Raw genomic sequence first — 22818 nt, 5'->3', positions numbered from 1 at the left:
AGTGCACAGGTTGCCCCCCCCTCCGAGTCCTTCAGTCCCATTGTCAGCAGGGCTGAGGCTAAGCCCTGTCGAGCATAAAACGCTCTCTTTCTCCATTATCTATATATCGTCTGTCTATCCATCCAGCATATCTATTTGTTTTACATCAATAAACAATCTTTCTGTCTCCTGTATCCATTGTCTGTTACCGAACCTGTATCCACCCATCTAACCATTCATCTTAGCTATCAATCAGCTATATACCTTACCTATCATCTATCTATCTATCCATCTGTCTGTCTATCGCCCTGGCACACAAAGGGGCGATTCTGGTCCCCGGCGGACCCTGGATCTCTGCAGACCTGCAGAGGCTACTGCCATCTAGTGGACAGAAATCAGGGACGCCGCTAAATACCCTGCAACCGCCCAGGGCGGCCCCACAAAAAGGGAAGATCCTGCCCCAAACGGGATCTTAATTAGTCCTGAGACTGAGAAGGGCTACACTCGTACTGTACCGAGGCCCGGCGGAAACCCCTCTCTCCGTACACGCCACATCTCGCCCAGGGGACCCCCATCTCCACCCCCCACTGTCTCCTGGGGACACCCATCTCCCCCCTCGAGGACCCCTCCACCCAATCACAAGGACAGCCTATCTCCCCTGTCCCCACTCTCTGCGCCCAAGGTGCCCCGCCGTTGTCAGGTTAGGGGACTGCCCCCAGCCCCGGCCCCCACCCCAGGCCCGCAGGCTGGGGCCCAGCGCGCTTCCGGAATCAGCGGCCACGCAGGGGCGGGGCGAGCTGCGGGGGCGTGGCTTCATGGGATGGGCGGTGCTTCGTTCTGGGCTGGCCCGGAAGCGGTGCCCAAGGGAGACCTTTCTGGGAGACGGGGCGGGGCTTGGGGAGGGGATGGACCGGGCTTCCTGGGGGCAGGTATGGGCGGGGCTTAGCTTCAGGGGCGGAGCTTCATTGGGGTAAGGCCTGGGCGGGGCTCAGCCGCCGGGGCGGGGCCTCGTTGGGGGCGGAGCCTGGGCCGCAGGGCCCGGCGCGCCTCTTTGGCTGCGCAGCTCTGGGCGCGCGCCTGAATCCCTCCGCGGACTCCGGCGCGGGTCGGGATCGGGGTCGCGGCGGCGCCATGGTGCTGTGCCCGGTGATCGGGAAGCTGCTGCAAAAGCACGTGGTGCTGGCCAGCGCCTCCCCGCGCCGCCAGGAGATCCTCAGCAACGCAGTGAGTGGCCTGGGCCGGGCCTGGGCTGGGGTCTGCGGGGCGGGGATCTAGGGCGAGCCTAGGGCGGCGGGTCTAGTGACCAGGGGCCTAGTGACCAAGGGCCTGGTGACCCGGGCTTGGTCGGGGGCGGCGGGAGGTGTCTGCCGGGCTGGCGCCTAGTGACCGGAGGCGTCTAATGATAGGGGAGAGGGGGTGGGGTCTGGTGGCCTCAGCCTAGTGATGGGAGGCCTCCTCACCTCGGTGTCGTCGGAGGTGGGGCAGGGGGTGTCTGCAGGCCAAGGTCTGGTGACTGGGGGGGCCTACTCCCCGAAGAGGCCTAGGGGGGTGAGGGTGTCTAGGCCAGGGCTTAGTGGTGGGGCCTGGTTGCAGGGTCTGAGGACAGAGGCCTTGTGACTGGGGGTCCCGTGACCAGGGCTGGGGCCTGTGGTGACCGGCGGGCTGGCCTGGAGTTCCCGTTGTGGCTCAGTGGGTTATGAACACAGCTAAGATCCATGAGGACTCGGGTTCGATCCCTGGCCTGTGGGTTAAGGATGCGGCGTTGCCGTGAGCTGTGGTGTAGGTTGTACCCCTGGCTCGGACCTGGGTTGCTGTGGCTGTGGCTGCAACTGATTCGACCCCTAGCCTGGGAACCTCCCTATGCTGCAAGTGCAGCCCTCAAAGCGTGGGGGTGGGGCAGGGCCCTAGTGACCGGGGTCCAGGTCCGTGGGGTGAAGGAAAGAGGGCCTCTGCATGACCTGGGAGCCAGTGACCTGATGGCTTGCTGGCCGGGCTGTGTGGGTCTGGCGGGCCAAGGCCAGGTCTGTGTGCCTGAGCTGGGTCTGTCCCGGAGCAGGGCGCGGACAGAGTCAAAGCGGAGGGGACTTGCTCATGGTGGGCACGTTCTGCCTGGGGGCCTTGGGGAGTGGGCTGGGTACGGGTGGGTACAGAGCGAGGGGTGCTGTCTGTACCTCCAGGGAGAGGGCTGGGGGGTACAGAGACAAGGCAGTCTCACGGTGCGATCTCAGGAAACCGGGGGTGCTGGAGCCATGATGGAGGGGAGAGGTGGGGGAGCGCTGGGGGGCAGGGAAGGTGAGAGCCAGAGGGATGCTCTGCAGGGGTCCTGGGGGGTGGTGGGGAGTTTTCTCCTCTGTGGTAATTCACCTGTCCCCACCTGGCTCCAGATGTCACTGTGTCCACAACCCGCATCCCACAGGGCTGCCTCGTCACAAGTACTAAGGGACCAAGTTAACGCCGTCAGAGTCCCGCTGATGTTGGTGGCTCTTTTGTGGCATTTCTTTCAGGCGGTGTCATTTCAGTAGTTTGATCCCTGTGGGGGTGAAGCCTGGTCTTTGGGACTCTCCGGGAGCCCTTTGACCCCTCGGTGCTGCAGGCCAGTTCATTCCTCCCTGCTGGCCTCCGCGTGGCCTTCCCCAGGGAGCCCCCCCCCGGCCCCGACCTGGCCAGTGTCCAGAGTGTGGATCAGATGGTCGGGGACAGTGGGCTGCCCGTGGGAGAGGCCAGTGACGGCAGGTCCGGTCCTACCCCATCCGTGTCCTCGAGTCCCTCCCATAAACGCTCACGCCCTCTTCACCCTTCTCCAGGGCCTCCGGTTCGAGGTGGTCCCTTCCAGGTTCAAGGAGAAGCTGCCCAAGGCCTCGTTCCCCACCCCGCATGCGTACGCCGTGGAGACCGCCAAGCAGAAGGCCCTGGAGGTGGCCAGCAGGATGTACCAGGCAAGGGCTTCTGCTTCTTAGGATCTCCTGCTGTGGGGCATCCGATATGCGTGTTGTATGCGAGTTCCCTGGTGGTCTGGTGGTTAGAGCGTGCTGCTTTCACCACCGTTGCCCAGGTTCCATCTCTGGTCGGGGAGCTGAGCTCCCACATCAAGCGGCTATATGCTGCAGCAGAAAATAAATTAAAATTTAAAATATGCACGTGGAGTTCCCGCCATGGCGCAGTGGCTCACTTGTGGCAAGGAACCCAAGTAACATCCACGAGGACGTGGGTTCGATCCCTGGCCTCGCTCGGTGGGTTAAGGATCTGGCGTTGCTGTGGCTATGCCATAGGCTGGCAGCTGCCGCTCCTACTCGCCCCCTCGCCTGGGAACTTCCATGTGCCACAGGGGCAGCCCTAAAAAGCACACACACACCCAAAATACGCACTCTGTAAATAAGTGCCATTTACAGCATGCGGTTAGTGTAGCTTTTCCACGGCTGAGTGTTTCTGCGTAGTAAGCTGTTGGGATCCTCCCTGGCAGCCGGTGTCTGGAACATTACGTGATATTTCTCTGTTGCTCGCAGAAGGTCTGTTTATCACTTACCCATCATGTATGGAGTAGGACTCATCTGTCATTTTGCCGGTACATGATATTGCCTCGGGATTCATGGAGGAGTGTCATGGACATACCTCAACCGAGTTCCCTGGTGTCCCCGTGGTTAAGGATCCAGCGTTGTCACTGCCGGGCCTCAAGTTGCCGCTGTGGCGCGGGTTCGATCCCTGGCCCAGGAACTTGTGCATGCTGCGGGTGCAGCCAAACAAAAGAGAGAGAAAATAATTGACACACCGTATCCATTACTCTGAGTTGCGATATGATACGCTGTTGCACTAGAACAGCGTCACTGATGACATGGAATTCGTGTGGTTCATGTGTTATTAGCCTTCCTGTGTAACATGCGACCGTATGTACTATTAGAGCATCAAGCGCAATACGGAAATAGCCGGTTTCCTATGTGTTACGATCTAACAAACAGTTGCCATCGAGATAACGGTATCGTTTAGGAGACGGAATTAGTGCCGTTTACCTGTGACTTGGTGGCCCTGTGTAATTTACACTCGTGATTCGTGTAATGGGGTCTTTGGGATGGAATGAATGTAGCTTAGCTCTTGCAGTGCCTTATAATGATGCCTGCTTGCCATTCGCGTGACGGCACAGGCGTGGTAGCTGGTGTGAATAACCATGATGAGTTGTTAGCCATTAGAGGGCACAGTTATTAGTTATTCGCTGGCATAAATAGCTAGTTATGAATTATTAGGTGATGTGAGTAAATGAACCCTAGTTGCTGATTTCGGGCCATGGAGAGACGCGTGGTTAAGTGCGGCCAGAGTCGGAGTTGGTACCCACATGTCCGAGGAGCGTCCTGGCGTCACGGGGGACGCAGAGGGCCCCCAGGTTTCACTTTCCGACTGCGTTTGTTGGGTACCCGGGGACGCCTGGCGCGATGTGCGTTGCGATAGGAGTGTGCTGGCCGCACACCCAGGGCCCTCCTGGCTGAAGCTGGGTCCGGGTCTCTTGCAGAAGGACCTGCGAGCCCCCGACATCGTCATCGGCGCAGACACCATCGTGGTGAGTCCTCTTCTGCCTGCAGGTTGGCCACCTTGTCCTTGGAGACCAAGGTCAAGGCTCCACAAGGCTGGCTCCTCCCGCAGCATCTAGGATGCTTCTGTCCCAGGTCTCCCCGCGGTTCCGGTGGGCTGCCCGCAGTCCTGGGGGGCCCTGGCTGGGGGCTGCTGCCCTCCTCTCTTCCCGTGGCTTCGCCTGTGTGGCTGGGTCTCCTTTGGTGTCTCTGAGGAGGACACCGTCCTTGGAGGGAGGGCCCCCCTCTTCCAGGAGGACCTCCTCTCACACCCTTCCCGTGGCCTCTCCTCTGTCCCAGTTTGCTTCTTCCATAAGCACCAGTCGTAGTGGCTTACGACCCACCTACTTCACGGTCACCTCACCTTAAATTTTATTCCATCTGCACCCACCCTCTTTCCAAATATTGTCCCGTTCACGGGGGCCAGGGGGCAGGACCCCGAGATGTCTTTTGGGGGAACGGTTCTCTCCAGGACGGGGTTTGGGGCACGGAGTGTCCTCCTTTTTGGTGGGAGGTCCCCCTGCATGGGCTCCCAGCAGCTCTGCCACAGGCCAGCGCACGGAGACAGAAAGGGGCCTCCTGGCTCCAGGGGCTGGGGCAGGGGTTTGCAGGGACAGCTCACGGGGACGGGGGTGGTCTCCATGACAGAGAGGTTGGGGAACAGGACAGCGGTCCTGCCCCAGCGTTGCAAATACTTTAAAATGGTGAATTTCATGCTATGAGAATCTCACCTGGATTTTATTTTTAGTTTTATTTTATTTTGATTTGATTTGATTTTTTGATTTATTTTATTTTATTGTCTTTTTAGGGCCGCAGCTGCGGCCTATGGAGGTTCCCAGGCTAGGGGTTGAACTGGAGCCGCAGCCGCCGGCCTACGCCAGAGCCACAGCAACGCAGGATCCGAGCTACATCTGTGACCTACACCATAGCTCACGGCAACTCTGGATCCTTAACCCACTGACCAAGGCCAGGGATCAAACCCCAAACCTCATGGTTCCTAGCTGGATTCGTTTCCACTGCGCCATGACAGGAACTCCTCACCTGAATTTTAAAAAAAGTGTAAATCTAAAAAGTGGACGGGAATTCCTGTTGGTTCGGTGGGTTATGAACCTAACTCATATCCATGAGGACATGGTTCAATCCCCGGCCTCGCTCCATGGGTTAAGGATCTGGCGTTGCCGTGAGCGCTAGCGTAGGTCGCAGACTTGGCTCGGATCCCACGTGGCTGTGGCTGTGGTGTTGGCCGGCAGCTGTAGCTCTGATTGGACCGCTAGCCTGGGAGCCTCCATAGGCCATGGGTGTGGCCCTAAAAATAAAAGAAAAAATAATAAAGAAAAAAAAGTGAACAGTGCTGCTGTCACAGACCAGCTGGGGGGCTGGAAGCGACGGTCCCCCTCCCGTCTCTCCTGCAGGCAGTGGAGGGGCTGATCCTAGAGAAGCCTGTGGACAAGCAGGACGCCTACCGCATGCTGTCCAGGTGGGTGGCTGTCGGCCGTCCACCGTCCTGGGAAACAGCCTGCATCACAGGGAACCTGGGCTGGGCAGAGGCACCGAGCCCCCTGGTCGGGGTGGGGTGGGGGGTGGGTGCTGCGCCTACCTCCCCTGTCCCAGCCGGGGCCCCTCCTGGTCCAGATCGGTGGCGGTGGCCAGGGCCCTTGAACGTACCTCCACCCCGAGGGGCTGCCCGGGCATCCATACGTCCCCAAGCCTCCACCCCTGGCCACGCCTTGTCCTTGTCATGCCAGCCGCCACCTGAGCACTCCCCCTAGGAGCCCGGCCATCCGAGCTCCTGCCCTGGGGGGGAGGGGGCTGTCCCTCTCTGTGCCTGCGTGGGACACCCCCATCATCCCCCATCCTCAGGGCCCCTTCCTGGCTCGGCCACGCCAGGACAGCTACCACTTCTGGGTCTCTGTGCTCACGGCGGGTGTCCCAGCTGGACCTCGCGTCCTGTGACAGAGCCCCCGGGGATGCCTCTGACCCAGCCCTGCCGACTGGACCTGCACGGTCGCACAGGAGGCTTTCCTCGGAGACCGTGTGGCTGGGGTGGGGCTGCGGCCGGGGAACGGGGTCGCGGGCTCAGTCGTCTGGAAGATGCTGCAGCGGGAGCCGCCAGTGGCCAGAGGCACGAGCGCGCGGTTGTGTGTTGCAGGCTGAGCGGGAAGGAGCACAGCGTCTTCACCGGAGTGGCCATCGTCCACTGCTGCAGCCACGGTACCGCGGCCAGTGCGCCCCCCTCCTCCGCAGCCCTGGGGTCGGGACTGCAGCACAGGGAGGGGGGGGATCCTCGGGGTCGCACGGGGGCGGCTCTGTGCTGCACACGAGTGCCCTCTCCCGTCCTGCCTGGGAAAGTCAGGGTCCCACGTGGAAGCTTGGGGTTCACCTGATGGGGGCTGTGCTGGGTGGGGGACAGTCAGACGACCCCCTCCAATGCCACCCCCCCAGATGCCTCCTTTGAGGTCTTCCGTTTGGAAGGCGGAGGTAAGGTGGAGGTTTGGAAGGCATGGGTAAGCTGCGCCGTGATGAGAAGGCTTTTGAAAAAAATGCACAGGAGTCCCCATCATGGCTCAGTGGTTAAGCAACCGACTAGGAACCAGGAGGACACAGGTTCAATCCCTGGCCTCGCTCGGTGGGTTAAGGATCTGGCGTTGCTGTGAGCTGTGGTGTAGGCTGGCAGTTGTCGCTCTGATTCTGCCCCTAGCCTGGGAACCTCCACATGCTGCATGTGTGGCCCTAAAAATAAATAAATAAATAAAAGTACGTAAAAAATGCGCGGAAACCCGGGAGTTCCCACTGTGGCTCAGGAGGTTCAGAACCCGACATCGTGTCCGTAAGGATGCAGGTTCAACCCATGGCCTCACTCAGTGGGTTTAGGATCCCGCACTGCTGTGAGTGAGCTGCGGCACAGGTCACCGGTATGGCTCAGATCCTGTGTTGCTGTGGCCGTGGTGTAGACCGGCAGCTGCAGCTCCACTTCAACCCCTAGCCCAGGATTTCCACGTACTACAGGTGCATAGAAAGAAAAAAGAAATGAAAGAAATAAAATAACATGAGCCGTCCTCCCCCCTGCCCCCCGCTTAACGACCCGTGTGTGCCTTGCACGCAAAGCTCCGGCCAGCTCCCCCCGATGCAGCGGCTCTAACCCGGGGACACATGTGCCGGCCGAGGGCCCTCACCCGCAGGTCCCCCCTCGCAGACGGCCAGCTGGACACGCACGTGTCGGACTTCCATGAGGAGACCCGGGTGAAGTTCTCGGAGCTGTCGGAGGAGCTGCTGTGGGAGTACATTGACAGCGGGGAGCCCATGTGAGTGTGGGGGCCCTGGGGCCGAGTCCCCGCCAGGCACATGGCTCGGCCTGCGTCTGGGGCTTGTGGGGCCCTGGAAGGCAGGGGCCCCGTGACCCGAGTGTCCCCTGACTGTCCCCAAGGCGTGCCAGGTGCAGGCAGCGGTCTGGTCAAGGTCATGACTGGGGGTCAGCCAACCTCCATCGTCACGGGTTCACTCCCCTCCCCGACCAGGGCTGCCTGGTGGCTGGTGGCCTCACCCACAGCTCCGAAGGTGCCTCAGGGACTGGCCTGCTGTGTGACCTCACGGAGTGGCTCCCTCAGCGTCCTCACGAGGGCGTGGGCGCCAACAGCAGTGGGGAGTGAACGCAGGCACCCCGGGCCCCCGTGGCCGAGGCTCAGCACGCATATTCTGCTGGTTAAAGCCTGCTTGGGCCCCTTCAGGGTCAAGTCAGGGGACAAGCCTCCCACGGGGTGGGAGAAGCTCTTTGTCGGTGCCTGGAGGCAGACGTGGCACCCCACCCCCGGCAGCCCTCCCCTGGTGGGAGGTGTAAGCCCCCCCCAGCGCCTGGTGACAACCTGTGTGTGCCACGGCCCAGCCGTGCGCTAAGCTTCTCCTGTGTTACTGAATCCTCACGGGAGCATCTCTCTCTGCCTGGGTTCCTCACAAAACACCGCAGGCAGGGAGCTTGGAACCAAAACATTTGTTTCTGTTTCTCCCTGTCCTGGAGGCTGGACTCTGAGATCCTGGTGGGACAGATTCTGTGCCTGGTGCAACTGCTCCCTGGTTCAGAGGTGGCATCTTCTCACTGTGTCCTGATGCTCTGCAAAGAGCAAGGGGCTCCCTGGAGTCTCTCTCTCTCTCTTTTTTTTGGGGGGGGGCTCTTTTTAGGGCCGTACCTGCGGCATATGGAAGTTCTCAGGCTAGGGGTCAAATTAGATCTCCAGCTGCCGGTCTACACCACAGCCACAGCAAGACAGAAGCCAAGCCACATCTGCGACCTACACCACAGCTCATGGTAACGCCGGATCCTTAATCCATGGATCGAGGCCCGGAATCAAACCCACGTCCTCAGGGATACTAGTCGGGTTTGTTACCGCTAAGCCACGATGGGAACTCCTCTGGGGTCTCTGATAAGGACACTAGTGTCTGGAGTTCTTGTCGTGGCTCAGCTGGTTAAAGACCTGGCCTAGTGCCCGTGAAGATTCGAGTCAGATCCCTGGCCTCATTCTGTGGGTTAAGGATCCAGCATTGCCGTGATCTGTGGTGTAGGTTGCAGATGCGGCTCGGATCTGGCATGGCTGCATGGCTGCATGGCTGTGGCTGTGACATAGGCGGCCAGCTGCAGCTCTGATTCGACCCCTGGCCTGGCAACTTCCATATGCTGCGGGTGTGACCATAAAAGGATAAAAGAGTCAAAATTTGAAAAAGAACCCTAGCATCCCTCAGAAGCTCATCACCTCCTAAGCCTCCCCGTCCTGGGTTAGGTCTCCACGTGGGCATCTGAGGGCCCAAAAGCGTTCAGTCTGACCGGGGGATTTTGCTCCGTTTACAATGAGCGGGCAGTGCAGGGACCCGGGCGACAGTGATGGTGAGGGGCCAGCGGGGCTCTGGGTAGGGCTGCCAGGCCCTGGGGCCTCGGGTCCCCACGGCAAACCAAGAGGAGGGGCAGGGCCAGGCCGTCCGTCACGGCGGAGGGCGTGCCGGCTGCGCCCTCTTTCCCGCCCCCCCAGGACAGGGCAGGGGGCGGGGGTCTCACTGCGGTTTCCTGGAGCGGGTCTGGGGGCGACTGGGGGTGGGGGAGGGGGGTGCTGGGTGGTCGACAGGGGGAGGGGTCTCAGCAGAGGCGCCCTCGCCACCGGGGAGCCCTGGCCAAGGACTCCCATTGAGGCAGCGGGGCAGGTGGGCACAGCCGGGGGCCTGGGTCCTTGATGGGGCAGCACCCCCCCCCCCCGCCCCCGGAGATGGCCTGGCACCGGGCCTGGAGGAGGGGCAGCTCCCCCGGGGGCCACAGCTTGCCCCTCCCCCACCGGGGCTGGGGGGCAGCGGTTCCCTGCCGGAGCCCCGACCGCGGGTCTGGGGGCGCGGGGAGGGTGGAGGTCCCTTGCCACCTCATCCCCGCCCCCCGCAGGGACAAGGCGGGCGGCTACGGCATCCAGGCGCTGGGCGGCATGCTGGTGGAGCACGTCTGCGGGGACTTCCTCAACGTCGTGGGCTTCCCGCTGAACCGCTTCTGCAAGGAGCTGGCGCGGCTGTACTACCCGCCCCGGGCCCAGGACGTGCAGCGGCTCAAGCACGACTCCATCCCCGCCGTGGACACCTTCGAGGATCTGAGCGACGCCGAGGGTGGCGGCCCGGACCCTGCTGGGAGCCACGAGGGCGGCCGTGGTGGCGAGAAGGCGGGCGAACGGCCACAGGCTCTGGGGGCGCCACACGCCGATCTCAACGGGGCGGCAGAGAACCGGCCGCCTTTCCCCACCGGCCTCCTGGAGCTGATGGACGCCTTCAAAGCATCCAAGGTGCCTGTCTGAGGGTCCCCAGACCACCAGATCCAAGGACCCCAAGGTGGGGTTTTTAAACCACAGGAACCCCCCCCCCATCCTGGGGACCAGAGGTCTGAGGTCAAGGGGTCCCAGGGCCGAACTCCCTCCAGAGCCTCCAGGGGAGGGTCCTTCCCGCCTCTTCCAGCTTCTGGGGGTTCCAGGCGGCCCTGGGCTGGTGGTTGCCTCCCTCCCGTCTCTGCCTCTGTCTTCCCGTGGCTTCTCCTCTGTGTCTGGGTCTCCTCTTCTGTCTCTTGGGAGGACACTGTCCTTGGAGGGAGGGCCCCCCTCATCCAGGAGGACCTCCTCTCAGACCCTTCGCTTCCTCACGTCTGCAAAGACTCTATTTCCTAGTAACACCCCATTTCCAGGCTTTGGGGGTGAAGATGTCAGCATACCTTTTGGGGGTCTCCGTTCAGGCCAGAACAGTGTCCCCGGTTGATTATCAGAAATAGGGCCTCTGGGGGAGTTCCCGTTGTGGATCAGGTGGCTAAGGACCCATCTCGCATCCACGAGGACTTGGGTTCAGTCCCTGGCCTTGCTCAGTGGCATTGCCGTGAGCTGTGGTGCAGGTCGCAGATGCTGCTCGGATCCCACGTTGCCGTGACTGTGGTGCAGGCCGGCAGCTGCAGCTCCTTTCTGACTGGGAACCTCCATATGCCGTGGGTGTGGCCCTAAACAGAAGAAAAGAAAAAGAGAGAAGAAATAGCCACTGGGACCCCAGAGGGTGGACGTGTCGGTTCGACTCCCTGGGCCACACAGCCGGTGTGTGCGGCCCCTGTTTGGGTCTGTGGGTCCCCGAGGTCTGCATGGCAGGGCGGGGTCTGTACAGGTGTCCGAAGGTGAGGTGTGCTCAGGGGACCCTGGAGGGGGCACCCCACCATGTCTCCAGCTGGGGGAGATGAGGCTGGAACCCTGACTGTGCGGAGGGGGTGCCCAGCCTGCTGGCCGGGAGCACTGGGCTCTGGCAGCGAGTCAGCAGCTGCCTGGAAGGCAGACCGGGTCAGGGTCTGTGCCCTTGTCCCCCGGGGCCTTGGGGGACATCCCAGCAGAGGGTGTCCTGGACGGAGGAGGAAGCAGCCTGGGTCCAGGTCACTGCTTCCTGGAACCCGCAGGTCCCTGCGGCCACAGCCTCCCTGTGTGCATGTGTACCGCAGCTGCCCTGGGCCCTGGCCAGACGGGGAGTGGCCAGCAGAGGCCCAGCCCGGGGCCCTGAGTCTCTGCCAGCGGTGGCTCACGTGGCTGTACTCTTCTGCAGCCGCCCCCCTGACACCCCCTCAGGGCCCCTCCCCTCCCCACCATGCCTCCTCCGGCTGCTCCTTTGGCACCTGCTCAGGGGCATTAGAGCAGGGAGGTGGCCCTGAGAGCTGGGAAGTGGCATGGGAAGGGACTGGGGCCCGTCCTCCCCCTCGCCCCGGCCCACCCCCTCCCCCCGGTCCTCCCCGGCCCCCCCGGCCCACCCCCTCCCCCCCCGCCACCTCCCCATTACCTCCTATCAGGAGGGAGAAGCTCAGACTCGGAACGAAGGCTGCTTCTGCTTTGCTGCACCCCAGGCTCTCATCTGGCCGTCCCCCCATCACTCGACTGGGCCGCGCTGCGCTTCTGGCATCTGTCTGTCCGTCTCTTGTTCTGTCTACGCACCGCTCATCCGTCATCCATCCGGGGTCTGTCTGGCCTCTCCGCCCTGTGTTCACCTCTGTTGTCTCCTGTGTCGGGTGTTATTCTCGTCATCTGTCGAGGTCTTTCTCTTCGTCATCCGTCTGTCCACTTCCCTGTGCGTCGTTTATCAGCCCGTCTCTCCATCTGGGTATCATCCGTGTCTGTCCCCTCCCCGTGTGTGCCTGTCACTAAGCTCTACACGTCCACCCGTTCATCTCGCTGTCCTTTATCTCTGCGTCTATCGCCGCGGGTGTACCTCTGCGACTGTCTGTCAGTCTGACCATCGTCTGTCCATCCGTCCACCGACGCAGCTGTCATCTCCATGGACCGATCAGGTTTATCTATCGTGGCTTCTTTATCGTTGCAACTGTCTAGCTTCGGTTTGTGATTTTTTACCTTTTACCCATGACGTATCCGTTGATATCACTCCCTACTTGCTCTTCGTTATTTCCATGGTCTGTTGTCCATTATCACGCACCTGTTACCTGTCTATTCCTACTCCTCTCCCTGTCCATCCCTTTATCCGTCGCCTGTATCTATGTCGCCTGCATCTCTGTATGACGCCGATCTGTTGTCTAGCTGTTCAGCCTTTCCACCTGTCCTCTGTCACCTCTTCTGTTGTCTTTGTCCACATCGTCCACCCGTCTGCATCCTCCCCCATCTGTCACCCGTTCTGTATCACCCATCTCTATCACTCGTCTCTCTCTGTCGTCACTGTGCTCCTCTTCCGCCCGTCTACCCATTCGCCGACCGTTTACCCGTCGATCGTCTGTCTATATCCTTCTGCCATCTCCCCGTGCCCCCCGCCTAGCCCTCTGTCCCCCCCCAGGACATCGCTCTTGCCACCAGGCTGTCCCAGTGGCCGGGCGTGCCTCCAGGCTGGCGTCTGTCGGGGGCCCGGCAGGACAAAGCACCCCAGAGGCTCGACGGTGGCAGTTGTAGACGCAGCTCTCGTCGGGCGCTTCCCAGAAGTGCCTCCGTTATCCTGGAAAGTTTCCACGTGACGACGGCTCCTGGGAGGTTCCGGGTGTCCTGCGACACGTGTCCTGAGCGGCGTGGCCAATCCAAGCCCGCCTCCACGTGGGAACCTGGGCGCACCCCGTGCAGCCCGCGACAGGGGGCCTTTGCTGTCCTCCCCCGGGACGACGTCTCTGCCTGGTCGCTGTCGATGTCCTCTGCCCTTGAGCAAACCCGGTTCCAGCCGAAACCCACTCGCATCCGGAGACGCTTCCCCGCGTGTTCTTGACAGCCCGGCCTCCCCTTGCGAGTCCTGGGGAAAAAGTACCTGACAGGTCACGTCCTGCGTCTGACGGGAACTCTTCTTCCCGGACAGGCGCTGTTCACGGCTTGCAAGCTCCAGGTGTTTGACGTATTACAAGACCAAGGCCCCCTGAAGGCTGCGGACGTGGCCCGCAGAATAGACGCCTCCACGGGCGGGACCGAGCGGCTGCTGGATGCCTGCGTGGCCCTGGGCTTACTGGACAGGACGGACAGAGGTGCCTGGGGTCTTTCCAGCAGCTTTGCAGGCGGGACGGTGACTCTGAGGGGAGACAGGGAAGGCAGCCTGTCTGTCTCTCTGTCCCGGGAACACTGCTCTTCCCTGGAGCGTGGGGGGCAGGGGAGGGATGGAAGGAGGAAGCAGGTGTGCGTGACTTCTCGTTCTTTTTCTTCTGGTCTTTTCGGGCCACACCTGCCACCTGTGGAGGTTCCCAGGCTTGGGGTTGAATCAGAGCTGCAGCCACAGCCACAGCAACGCGGGATCCAAGCCACATCTGGGACCAACACCACGGCTCACAACAACGCCAGATCCTTAACCCACTGTGCGAGGCCAGGGATGGAACCCACGTCCTCATGGATCCTAGCCTGGTTCTTAAGCCGCTGAGCCTCAGTGGGAACTCGGCCCCATGTTTTCAGGCTACAGCAACACGGAGGCGGCCACGCTCCACCTGGTGTCGGACGGCGAACACTCCCTCCACGGCCTCGCCGTGTACCACGACGACCACGTGTGGGACCTCCTGACACACCTGGACCGGGCCGTGCGGGAGGGAGCAGGCCCGACCCACAGGGCGCTGGGGGCGATGCAGGCGGAACCCCTGTGTCAGGTAGCACAATCCAGTGTCCCTTCCACGTCCCTCTGCTGCTGAGGGACCAGCGAGCACGGGGATGTCGCAGAGTAGGGGCAGTCGGAACTGCCTGGGAAACAGCCAACGCCGGGAAGCCTGACGGGGGGCTGCAGACGGCCTGCAGGCGCCGAGGACGGCGTGGGCGGGCCGCTGGCTGGTCCCAGCACCAACATTTTTCTAGCAGGGGCTGCTTTGCATCAATGCAGCCGTTTTCCTGCGTGCAGTTGAATTGCACAGACTCTCGCTTCTGAGCAGGGCTTGCAAAGTACTTTCCGCCTCACCTCATCCCGCTCCCCTGCCTCCAGCGAACAAAGCGCTGTGGGTCCATCAGGCCCTCTTCGGCCAGAGGCACCCATCCAGGGCTTTGGGCCACCTCGGTCCCCAGCAGCCTTGGCCAAGGGCAGACCACACGTGAGGCAGGGAGGCAGGGCTGCGGATGGCAGGGAAGGGGCCTGGCGTAGCTTGCGGCTCACATCCCGTGTGGGGGAGATGGACAGAGACAGACGGACAGAGACAGAGACAGAGATGAAAGAAAAGACAGGTGTTCCCATTGCGGCTCGGCAGAAACGAATCTGACTCGTACCCGTGAGGACCCAGGTTGGATCCCTGGCCTTGCTCAGTGGGTTAAGGGTCCAGCATTGCCGTGAGCTGTGGTGTGGGTTGCAGACACTGTTCTGAGCTGGCGGTGCTGTGGCTGTGGTGTAGGCCGGCAGCCGCAGCTCTGATCTGCTGCTTAGCCTGGGAACCTCCATATGCTGCAGGTGTGCCCCCCCCCAAAAAAAGAAGGCGCTCCCCTCGTGGTTCAGTGGTTATCGAACCTGACGGGCATCCGTGAGGATGTGGGTTCAATCCCCGGCCTCACTCAGTGGGTTAAGGACCCGGCGTTGCCGTGGCTGTGGCGTAGGCCGGCAGCTACGGCTCTGATTCCACCCCTAGCCTGGGAATTTCCACATGCTGTGGGTGTGGCCCTGAAAGACAAAAAAGATCAGAAACAAAAATTTAAAAAGTAAGGAAAAAGAAAAGAAACCAAAAAGACGGAGACTCTGAGTCGTTCGGCTGCTGTAAACCCGCCGTAAACTGGGGGTGATGAACAGCAGATGTGGCTTTCTCGGGGTTCTGGTGGTGCACGTGGAGATCCCGGCCGGGGGGCTGGGGGAGGGGAGCAGATTTAGTGTCTGGCGAGGCGCCTTCCCGGTGCCTGGACGGGAAGGCCAGGGGGCCCCTCATCCCGGGGCAGGACTGCCTGAGCCCTGGGTGGGTGTCCTCAGACCCCGTTCTGTGCTAGGACGCCCCTCACGAGGGCGCAGAGGGGACGCTGCGGTTCATGAGGGCCGCGCACGGCCTCGGCACGCTGACCGCACGCCACGTGGCCACGGCCTTTGACCTGTCCCGCTTCAGCTCCGCCTGCGACCTGGGAGGTGCGTACACCCCCCAGCGCCCCGCCGGGTGTCAGTGCCAAGGGCCCTGTGTATTCAGTCCCGGGCAGCTCGGCCGCCCCGTCAGATTTGCTTAATGGGTTTATCTCCGCAAACTGTCTCGTGCTGAGATTTATCCAGGGTGGGTGTGGGCTTGGGTGGATGTACCCAAGTGCTAGCAGGTTCTAGGGATGGCCCAGGACCCCCCTGGAGGTGAGGGGACCCTTCCTGGGGGCTGCTGAGCCGGGGAGAGGACTTTGGAGCCCGTCTGCCCCCATCTCCTGAGGTCTGATTCTGCCCCACATCCTCCACCCCCTCCCAACGCAGTTCTGACCCCAGGACAGCGGACACGGGAGGAACAGAGACCTGCCCAAGGGTTGCCATGGGACTGGGGTCCCAAGAGGGCTCCCAAGCTGCCGGCTTGTGTTTCTTCATCCTCTGCACACCTTTCCTCCTGGTGGCCCAGAGTGGCTGCTGTGGCGCCAGCCGTCGCATCTACATTCCCACAGCTGAAAGGGGAAGGGAAGAGTAGAGCTCCCTAGAGCTTTGTAGTTGGGAGTCCCCCTGAGTCTTCGCCCACCCTGCTCACCTTCTCTGGGCCGGCACCTGCTCCAGCACCAGCCCACGAGGCCCTGACTTTGCAACACCAGTGATCCCCCCTTCAGCTGACCTCATTTCAGGGCACAGGCCTCAGGCCATGTCCTGGGAGCATGGTTTTGGATTTGCCAGAGCTGACCCTTGGACACCCAACAGGGGGCTCGTATACGGCAGGCCAGCATCCGCTTTTGCTTCCCGCAGGCTGCACAGGCGCCCTGGCCCGCGAGCTGGCCCAGGAGTACCCACGTCTGCAGGTGACCGTGTTCGACCGCCCGGAGGTCATCGAGCTCGCCGGGCGCTTTCAGCCCGAGGGACCCCAGACGGGGCGGATCCGCTTCCTGCCAGGTCAGTGCGGCTTCGTGTCTGCTGGTGTCGGCGTTCGTGACTTTATTTCTGTCTTGTACAGAGCGCATGCCCATGTGTGTTGGTCTGTTTCTGCGTGCGTGTGTCTGTGTGCCTCTGTGTGTGTGTGTGTGTGTGTGTGTCTGCGTTTGTATGAGTGCATATGCTTCTGTTTGTGTGTGTCTGTGTCTGAGTGTGCATGTATCTGTGTGTCTGTCCATCTGTGTGTGTTTCTGTGCGGTCTGTATGTGTACGTATCCATGTTTTCTCTGTGTCTGTGTGTGTGTATATATTGGTGAATCTGTGTGTCTATGTCTCTGTGTTAAGTGCATGTCTGCATGTATAACAGTGTCTGCGTGTGCCTGAGTGTGCATGTCTGTGTATGTATCTCAGTGTGTGTCTCTGTATCTCAGTGTGTGTCTGTGTCTCAGTGTGCATGTCTGCATGTGTCTGAGTGTGCGTGTCTTTGTGTGTGTGTGTGTGTGGCTGCACACACACGAGCGCATCTCCAGATCCTGACAACGGGACGTGGAGGCGATGGCGGGGGTGGAGGCGGGAGGCGGGCCGAGATGCGCGTGTGGGCCGCCACAACCAAGGCCTCGGGGGAGGTGCCGCAGGGGCTGCAGCAGGAAGGCCTCGGGCAGACGTGAGGAGGGCTTCCCTGTGGGATGGTCTGAAAGGAAGCTCACAGCTCTGACGACTCACCTGCTCTGCGGCCCCACCTGAGGGCAGGCGTGCTGGATCACCCTGTGCCCCCGGCCGCCGGCTCCTTTTCTAGTGAAAGCGAGCTGGTCACCCAGCTCCACTCTGAACGGTGTCCCCAGAGTCGTATGTCGTGGCTGAAGCCCCGGTGTGACTCTCCCCCGAGGTGATGACGGTTAAGGAGGTCACCGTGCTGCAGTGATGACCAGAAGGCGTCCTTCTGTCTGTGTGTCTCTGGATCTGTCTGTGGGTCATGTCTCTCCCGCTTCCTGGCTTGTAGGTGGCCGCCTTCTCCCTGTGGCCTCGAAGCGGAGAGAGAGGGACACAGATTGACAGACTAACTGATTGATACATAGATGGGTAGATGGATGGGTAAATGATAGATGGATACATTGATAGATTCTTGGATGGATGGACGAATAGATACGGATGGATGGATGGATGTATAAATAGATACACAGACAAACAGATTGAGAGATATGATAGATAGAGAGACTGATCAAGTGAAAGATAAATAGATGGATCAATGGATGGAAGGATGGATCGATGGATAGACAGACAGATATAGATAGACAGACGTGATAGAAATGGATGATTAGGTGGGTGGATGGATGGATGACGGTTGGATGGATGGATGGATGGATGGATGGATAGATAGACAGACGAAGGCTGATGGCGAGAGAGATGACAGACGGATGGGCAGACAGACAGGCCTCTTCTCAGATCCCCGACTTCATCACTTCTGCAAAGACCATCTTTCCAAACAAGCGTCCTTGCCCAAGTCAGCCCCTGAATGCGTCTTTTCAGGGACAGGATCTCCCCACAGCGGGCTCCCCCCCCCGCCCCCCTCCCCTCTCCCCTGTAGAGAGTCCCCCCTGCCCCCTCCCCTCTCCCCCCTCCCTCCTCCCCTGTAGAGGGTCCCCCCCTGCCCCCCGCCCCCCTCCCCTGTAGAGAGTCGTGCACCCGTTTGCCGTCCAGCGGAGGCCAGGTCTTGTGTCGCTAGCGTTTCGATCCCATTCTCTGTAAACAGGTCACGTTTTCCAGGACGCCCTCCCGGAAGCAGACCTCTACGTCCTGTCAGGAATCCTGCAGGACCTGCCAGGCGACAAAGTGAACGAGTTACTGAGCAGGATCTCAAACAGCTGCAAACCAGGTGAGACCACACCACTCACCTGACTTTTTCTCTGTAACCTGCAAAGACACTTTCTGCTTTTAAAAAAAAGAGTATGTTTTATAGATTCGGCCGCCCCCTCTGCCCTCCGAGGCTCAGCTGACCGTCTCCCCGCGGACGGATTTGGATTTGATGCATGATGCGTGGGTGCTGGGGATGCATCGCTGAACTCCTGGGTGACAACATCCGGGGTGCCAGGCTCCTGCACAGCCCCAGATGTGGGTCTCCCCCCGCCCCCCGCCAGGGCCCCACTGGGCTCAGGTGGTCCCTTCTCTGATGGCTTCCAGGCTGCTCTGTGGCACCCGGGCCGTGTCCACATGCTCACAGCCGACAGGGGTCATCAGGCCAGTGGAGCGGAGGTGACCAACCCACGTCTGTGTCCCCGGGGCAATTCCGCTGCCTGTCCTGTGCAGCCTTCGGCGTCCCCATGAAAGCCACCTCTCGGCAAATTGACCCCCATTCTGGGTCTCTGATCTTGGACAAAAGCCAAGTCCATTCACGGGGTCTCTGCAGGGAATGACCGTGTGGCGGCCATGCTGGGCTCCGCCCCGCTGGCAGGAACGACCCCCTCCTAGGACCCCTCTGGCCTCTCCAGGAATCCGAGGCCCCCACCTCAGGCACAAAGCCAGGTGGGGGCACCAGGAGGCAGGTCTTCAAGGACCAAGGTTGACTGGCCTTCCTGCCGCCCCCTTTCCTGTGTCACAGCCCAGGGCCTCCTCAGGCCACTGTCCTGTGTGCCCCCAGCCTCCGGGGAAAAGCCCCCCCCCCCCCCCGCCTTGTGGACACGGGGGTCTCCGGCTTGGAGAGGCGCCAGCAGCCATGGACTCCACTTCTCACGGGCAAGCTGGCCTCCAGGACCCGCTGCTTATGCTGGGAACCAGCGGGAAAGGCCTTGGAAATGAAATGATGGAAATGAAATGAAATGAGACACGGGCAGATTGGAAACAGAACCCAGGAAGGGCAACGGGGAGGGGACAGAAGAGGCGATGCGGGGAGCCATCCTTGAGCCCTACAACCTGCCTGCAGGGGCCCTAGACCCCAGGAGCCGGGCATCTGGAGACCACCCCAGCCTGCAGGAGGCTCAGGGTCCCGGGGACCCAGGCACCCAGGGTGAGCCTGGGCTTCAAGAAGGTGCAGGGAGCTCCCTGGTGGTCCAGTGGTTAGGATGCAGTGCTTTTACCTAGGCGGCCTGGGGCCAGTCCCCGGCCTGGGGACAGAGATCCCACATCAAGCCACTGCTCACTGCGACTGTAGAAAACCAAGAAAAAGGTGAAAGCCCCCAGGCATGGGCACCAGAACCATTCGGGCTCCTCCAAGCAGAGCTGGGGCTTGAAGACGCAGGGGCAGCTGTGACCTCCGAGGGGAACCTGATTTCCATGGATGCCCAAGGTACTCGCCGCAACAGTGGACGGAGCGACGTGCCCTGAGACTTGTAGGGAGAGTTCCCGTTGTGTCTCATCAGGTTAAGGACCTGCCAAGTCTCCGTGAGAATGTGGATTTGATCCCTGGTCTTGCTCAGTAGGTTAAGGGTCCAGCTTTGCCATGAGTTGTGGTGTAGGTTGCGGACACAGCTCGGATCTGGCGTGGCTGTGGCTGTGGTGGAGGCCGGCAGCTGCAGCTCCGATTTGAACCCTAGCCTGGGAACTTCTATATGCTGCAGGTGTGACTCTAAAAAATAACCGAAAAAAAAAAAAGGCTTTTCTGGACTCAATCACTGTGCCTCCACCGCAGCCCCTCTCTCCGGTGGCTCCTGCAAAATAAAGACAGAAACGTGAAAACCAGGGCTCCCCTCTGCAGGACGGGGCCGAGGGGACCCCAGGGTGACAGCCTGGGTGGGGGCAGGAGGGAGAGGCTCACGGGCCAGATGCTGAGGGGCCCCGCTACACAGTCATCTCTTGGGTAGAGGGTTTGGAAACTGTCGCTGTGTGAGGACGTCTCTGGAGCATCTGGAACATGTTGAAAGTGTGGAAGTTTAAAAGGAGCCAATTTTAGTCCCCCAAAAGGCCGTGTGGTTCAGGCATTCTTGTTGGTCCGCGTAGCTGGATGAAGACGGTGTGTCCGCAGTCCACACCCACCGGGCACCTTCCTGGGAAATAGGGTCTTTGCAGGTGTGATGGAGAGAGGGGGCTGAGAGGAGGTCCTCCTGAATCAAGGTCACCATCCAGCCTCTCCCCACAGGCGGCGGCATCCTGGTGGCAGAAGCAGCCCTGGCCGAGGAGGCGGCGGAGGCGGTGGCGCCGGCGCGGATCCCCCGGCTGCGGACCCTGAGCCCCAGCGACCACCAGCAGCTGCTGCGGCGACACGGCTTCCGGGAGGTGCAGGTGGCGCGGGCGGGGGCGCTGCTGCGCGTGGTCCTGGGCACCCGGGCCGCGCCCTGAGGGTCGTCCCGACGGAAGTGAAGGTCTCTTCGAGGCAGGGGGCGGGGGGGGGGGGCGTTAAAGGACACAGAAAGCACGGCGCTCTCGGCCCGCGTCTGTGCGGCTCTGTGCGCGGGGGACGCGTAGGCCCCGCGCTCCCTCTCAGCGCCGGAGGACGCCAGGGGCGTCCAGAGCCTGTTTCCCAATCCTGCCCGTTTGGAGCGAGTTCCTCCCGCGCTCTTTCGGCTGCCATGTGGGCGGCCTGTTCAGTGGTTCCCATCGCTGACCCTCGGCCGGTCACTGTGGCCGCAGGACCCACCTCCGCCCCCACCCCACAGCGCACACCGGTGCCCAGGATGGTGGCCAGATGCTCGTTTGTTGGTAAGGGACCCACGGGAGTCTGTTTTGCGCTTCAGCAGCGTAGCTATTTCTTCAAGGGGAGGCCCGTGCAAAACCTTTTGTGCGGCGGTCACGTGGAGGCTGTTAGACTACACGTTCTTGTCTGAAGAGTCCCAGGGGAGGTCCTTTCTAACAGGGCCCCTGTGGGTGTCAACACATCACCTGCGCTTTCCAGCGCCAACCACAGACTGTTAGACACATAACGTACAAGACGGGAGACACAGACAGTTTTCTGTGTGTCAGAAGGGACTTTATCGAAATAGAACGTGAACCATGTGAGTTTTACATGCAAACGGAAAGATGTATATTTGTAACTTAAAGGATATTATATACACATACACACAAGTATATCATTTTGTACAGGCGCCAATTATTGAAAAAAAAAAATCGTGTCTCCGCGGGAGGCAGGGATCGAGGAAGGAAGTGAAACCCTGACTCTAGAGGGAGCCTGGCCGTCGAGGGGGAGTGCCCTCTGCTCTCCCCGTGGGATGGAGAAAAGAGAGCGCTCGAGGCCCCTCGGCCCCCTGGACCCCGTAAGGATGGACCTGCGGCTTCTGTGAAGCAGCAGCCACTCGTCCAGGAGCGCAGAGCGGAGGCTCCGCCCACCCCAGGTCCCCGCCCCTCACCTGGGCGCGGGCTGGGCTCCCGGCAGGGCCACTTCCGCCGCGAGGCGGAGCTGGGGTGACCCGTGCCCGTCCCCTTGGGCCACTTCCGTCAGCCTCCTTCCCCTCCCCGGGAGGAGAGGTGAGTCACGGCGGGTACCTTTGTCTCGCCAAGGGCACCTTGTTTCACCCTGGCCAGGTCCCCTGGGATGACAAGTGACGAGTCCGGGGCTCTTGGAAGGCCTGCGTTCAGGCCCGCTTGGGCGCCCGGGGATGTCTGGACACGGGGTTTGCTAGAAGAAAGCCCATATCCAACCAGAGGTGCCAGGGCGCCCGACCCGGGGACACCCAGCCCGCCTTTGTCCTGGTCGCCAGAGCCCTGCGGGCTGGAGGCGGCGAGGCTGCTGCAGGCTCTGACCCCGAGTTCCCCCACCCACGACGGTGCCCTTAAACCAAGGACACTGGAATTCCCGTCGTGACTCATCAGGGTTAAGAACCCACCGGGAGGCGCGGTTCCATCCCTGGCCTCGCTCAGTGGGTCACGGATCTGCAAGCTGCAGTATAGGTCGCAGATACTGCTCAGATCCGGTATTGCTGCGGCTGTGGTGTAGACCAGCAGCCGCAGCTCCAGTTTCACTCCTACCCTGGGAACTTCCGTGTGCTGCAGGTGTGGCCCCCCCAAAAAAAAAACCCCAAAACTAGGACGCTCTGGAGGGAGACCCGCCCAGGTGGAGAGTAAAGGGTCGATAACGTTTGTGGAAGCGACAATGTGCCTGGGGCTTCTGATAACTCTCATTGTCTTTTGCGTGCTGGAACTGCTTGCATTAAAGTTTTTTTTTTTTAAAAACGTGAGATGGGAAAATATGACTGATTTACAACTGGTGTCTCCATTTATTAGATGCATGCAAAAGCAGCATCCGTAGGGGTGCGCACATGCGGGGCCTGAGTCTTTGGATCCACAGGCACCGCTCGATTGCAATTCCCCGCGCCTCCCCGGACCCCGCCCTCCAGGTCCAAGTCATTCATTCATTAATTCATTCCGACATTTGAGTGCCCGCCCGCGTCACGCCCTCTGGAGGCATCCTGGGTAACAT

At 61.1% G+C, this 22818-nt stretch overlaps 1 protein-coding gene across 7 annotated transcripts; it reads left to right on the top strand.

Moving 5' to 3' along the window:
* The first annotated feature begins 1058 nt into the window (after positions 1 to 1058).
* Positions 1059 to 22576, top strand: LOC146394324 (putative bifunctional dTTP/UTP pyrophosphatase/methyltransferase protein). Of its 7 annotated transcripts, XR_014836000.1 has the most exons (14): positions 1059 to 1203; positions 2784 to 2915; positions 4478 to 4525; positions 5948 to 6012; positions 6685 to 6746; positions 7729 to 7837; positions 9949 to 10336; positions 13350 to 13512; positions 13931 to 14118; positions 15425 to 15557; positions 16353 to 16496; positions 18226 to 18348; positions 20545 to 21397; positions 21486 to 22576. XR_014836000.1 is itself a non-coding variant. In XM_085008961.1 (13 exons), exons 1-13 carry the CDS (start codon positions 1111 to 1113, stop codon positions 20742 to 20744), a joined length of 1848 nt encoding a protein of 615 aa, XP_084865087.1. In that variant the 5' UTR covers positions 1059 to 1110; the 3' UTR covers positions 20745 to 22576. The 7 variants fall into 7 exon arrangements, 3 of the variants coding, with proteins under 3 accessions (XP_084865087.1, XP_084865089.1, XP_084865090.1); XR_014836003.1 differs by lacking the exon at positions 13931 to 14118; XM_085008961.1 differs by having other exon boundaries at positions 20545 to 22576.
* The last annotated feature ends 242 nt before the right edge of the window (positions 22577 to 22818 follow it).

The sequence above is a fragment of the Sus scrofa genome, chromosome Y (assembly GCF_054392235.1).
Source record: "Sus scrofa isolate SSC_HxYL_T2T_F1_AM1 chromosome Y, Sscrofa_HxYL_maternal_Yorkshire_Landrace_v2.0, whole genome shotgun sequence".
NCBI lineage: Eukaryota > Metazoa > Chordata > Mammalia > Artiodactyla > Suidae > Sus > Sus scrofa.
Note: the sequence above shows the minus strand (reverse complement) of the source record. Positions and strands in the feature narration are given on the sequence as shown.

What these genes read in the sequence shown, in the direction of transcription:
- LOC146394324 (XM_085008961.1), top strand. Translation starts at nt 1,111, where the DNA reads ATGGTGCTGTGCCCGGTGATCGGGAAGCTGCTGCAAAAGCACGTGGTG. An exon ending in AGGAGATCCTCAGCAACGCA is followed by an intron (nt 1,204 to 2,783) that starts GTGAGTGGCCTG and finishes ACCCTTCTCCAG; the next exon opens with GGCCTCCGGTTCGAGGTGGT. An exon ending in CTCAAACAGCTGCAAACCAG is followed by an intron (nt 18,349 to 20,544) that starts GTGAGACCACAC and finishes CTCTCCCCACAG; the next exon opens with GCGGCGGCATCCTGGTGGCA.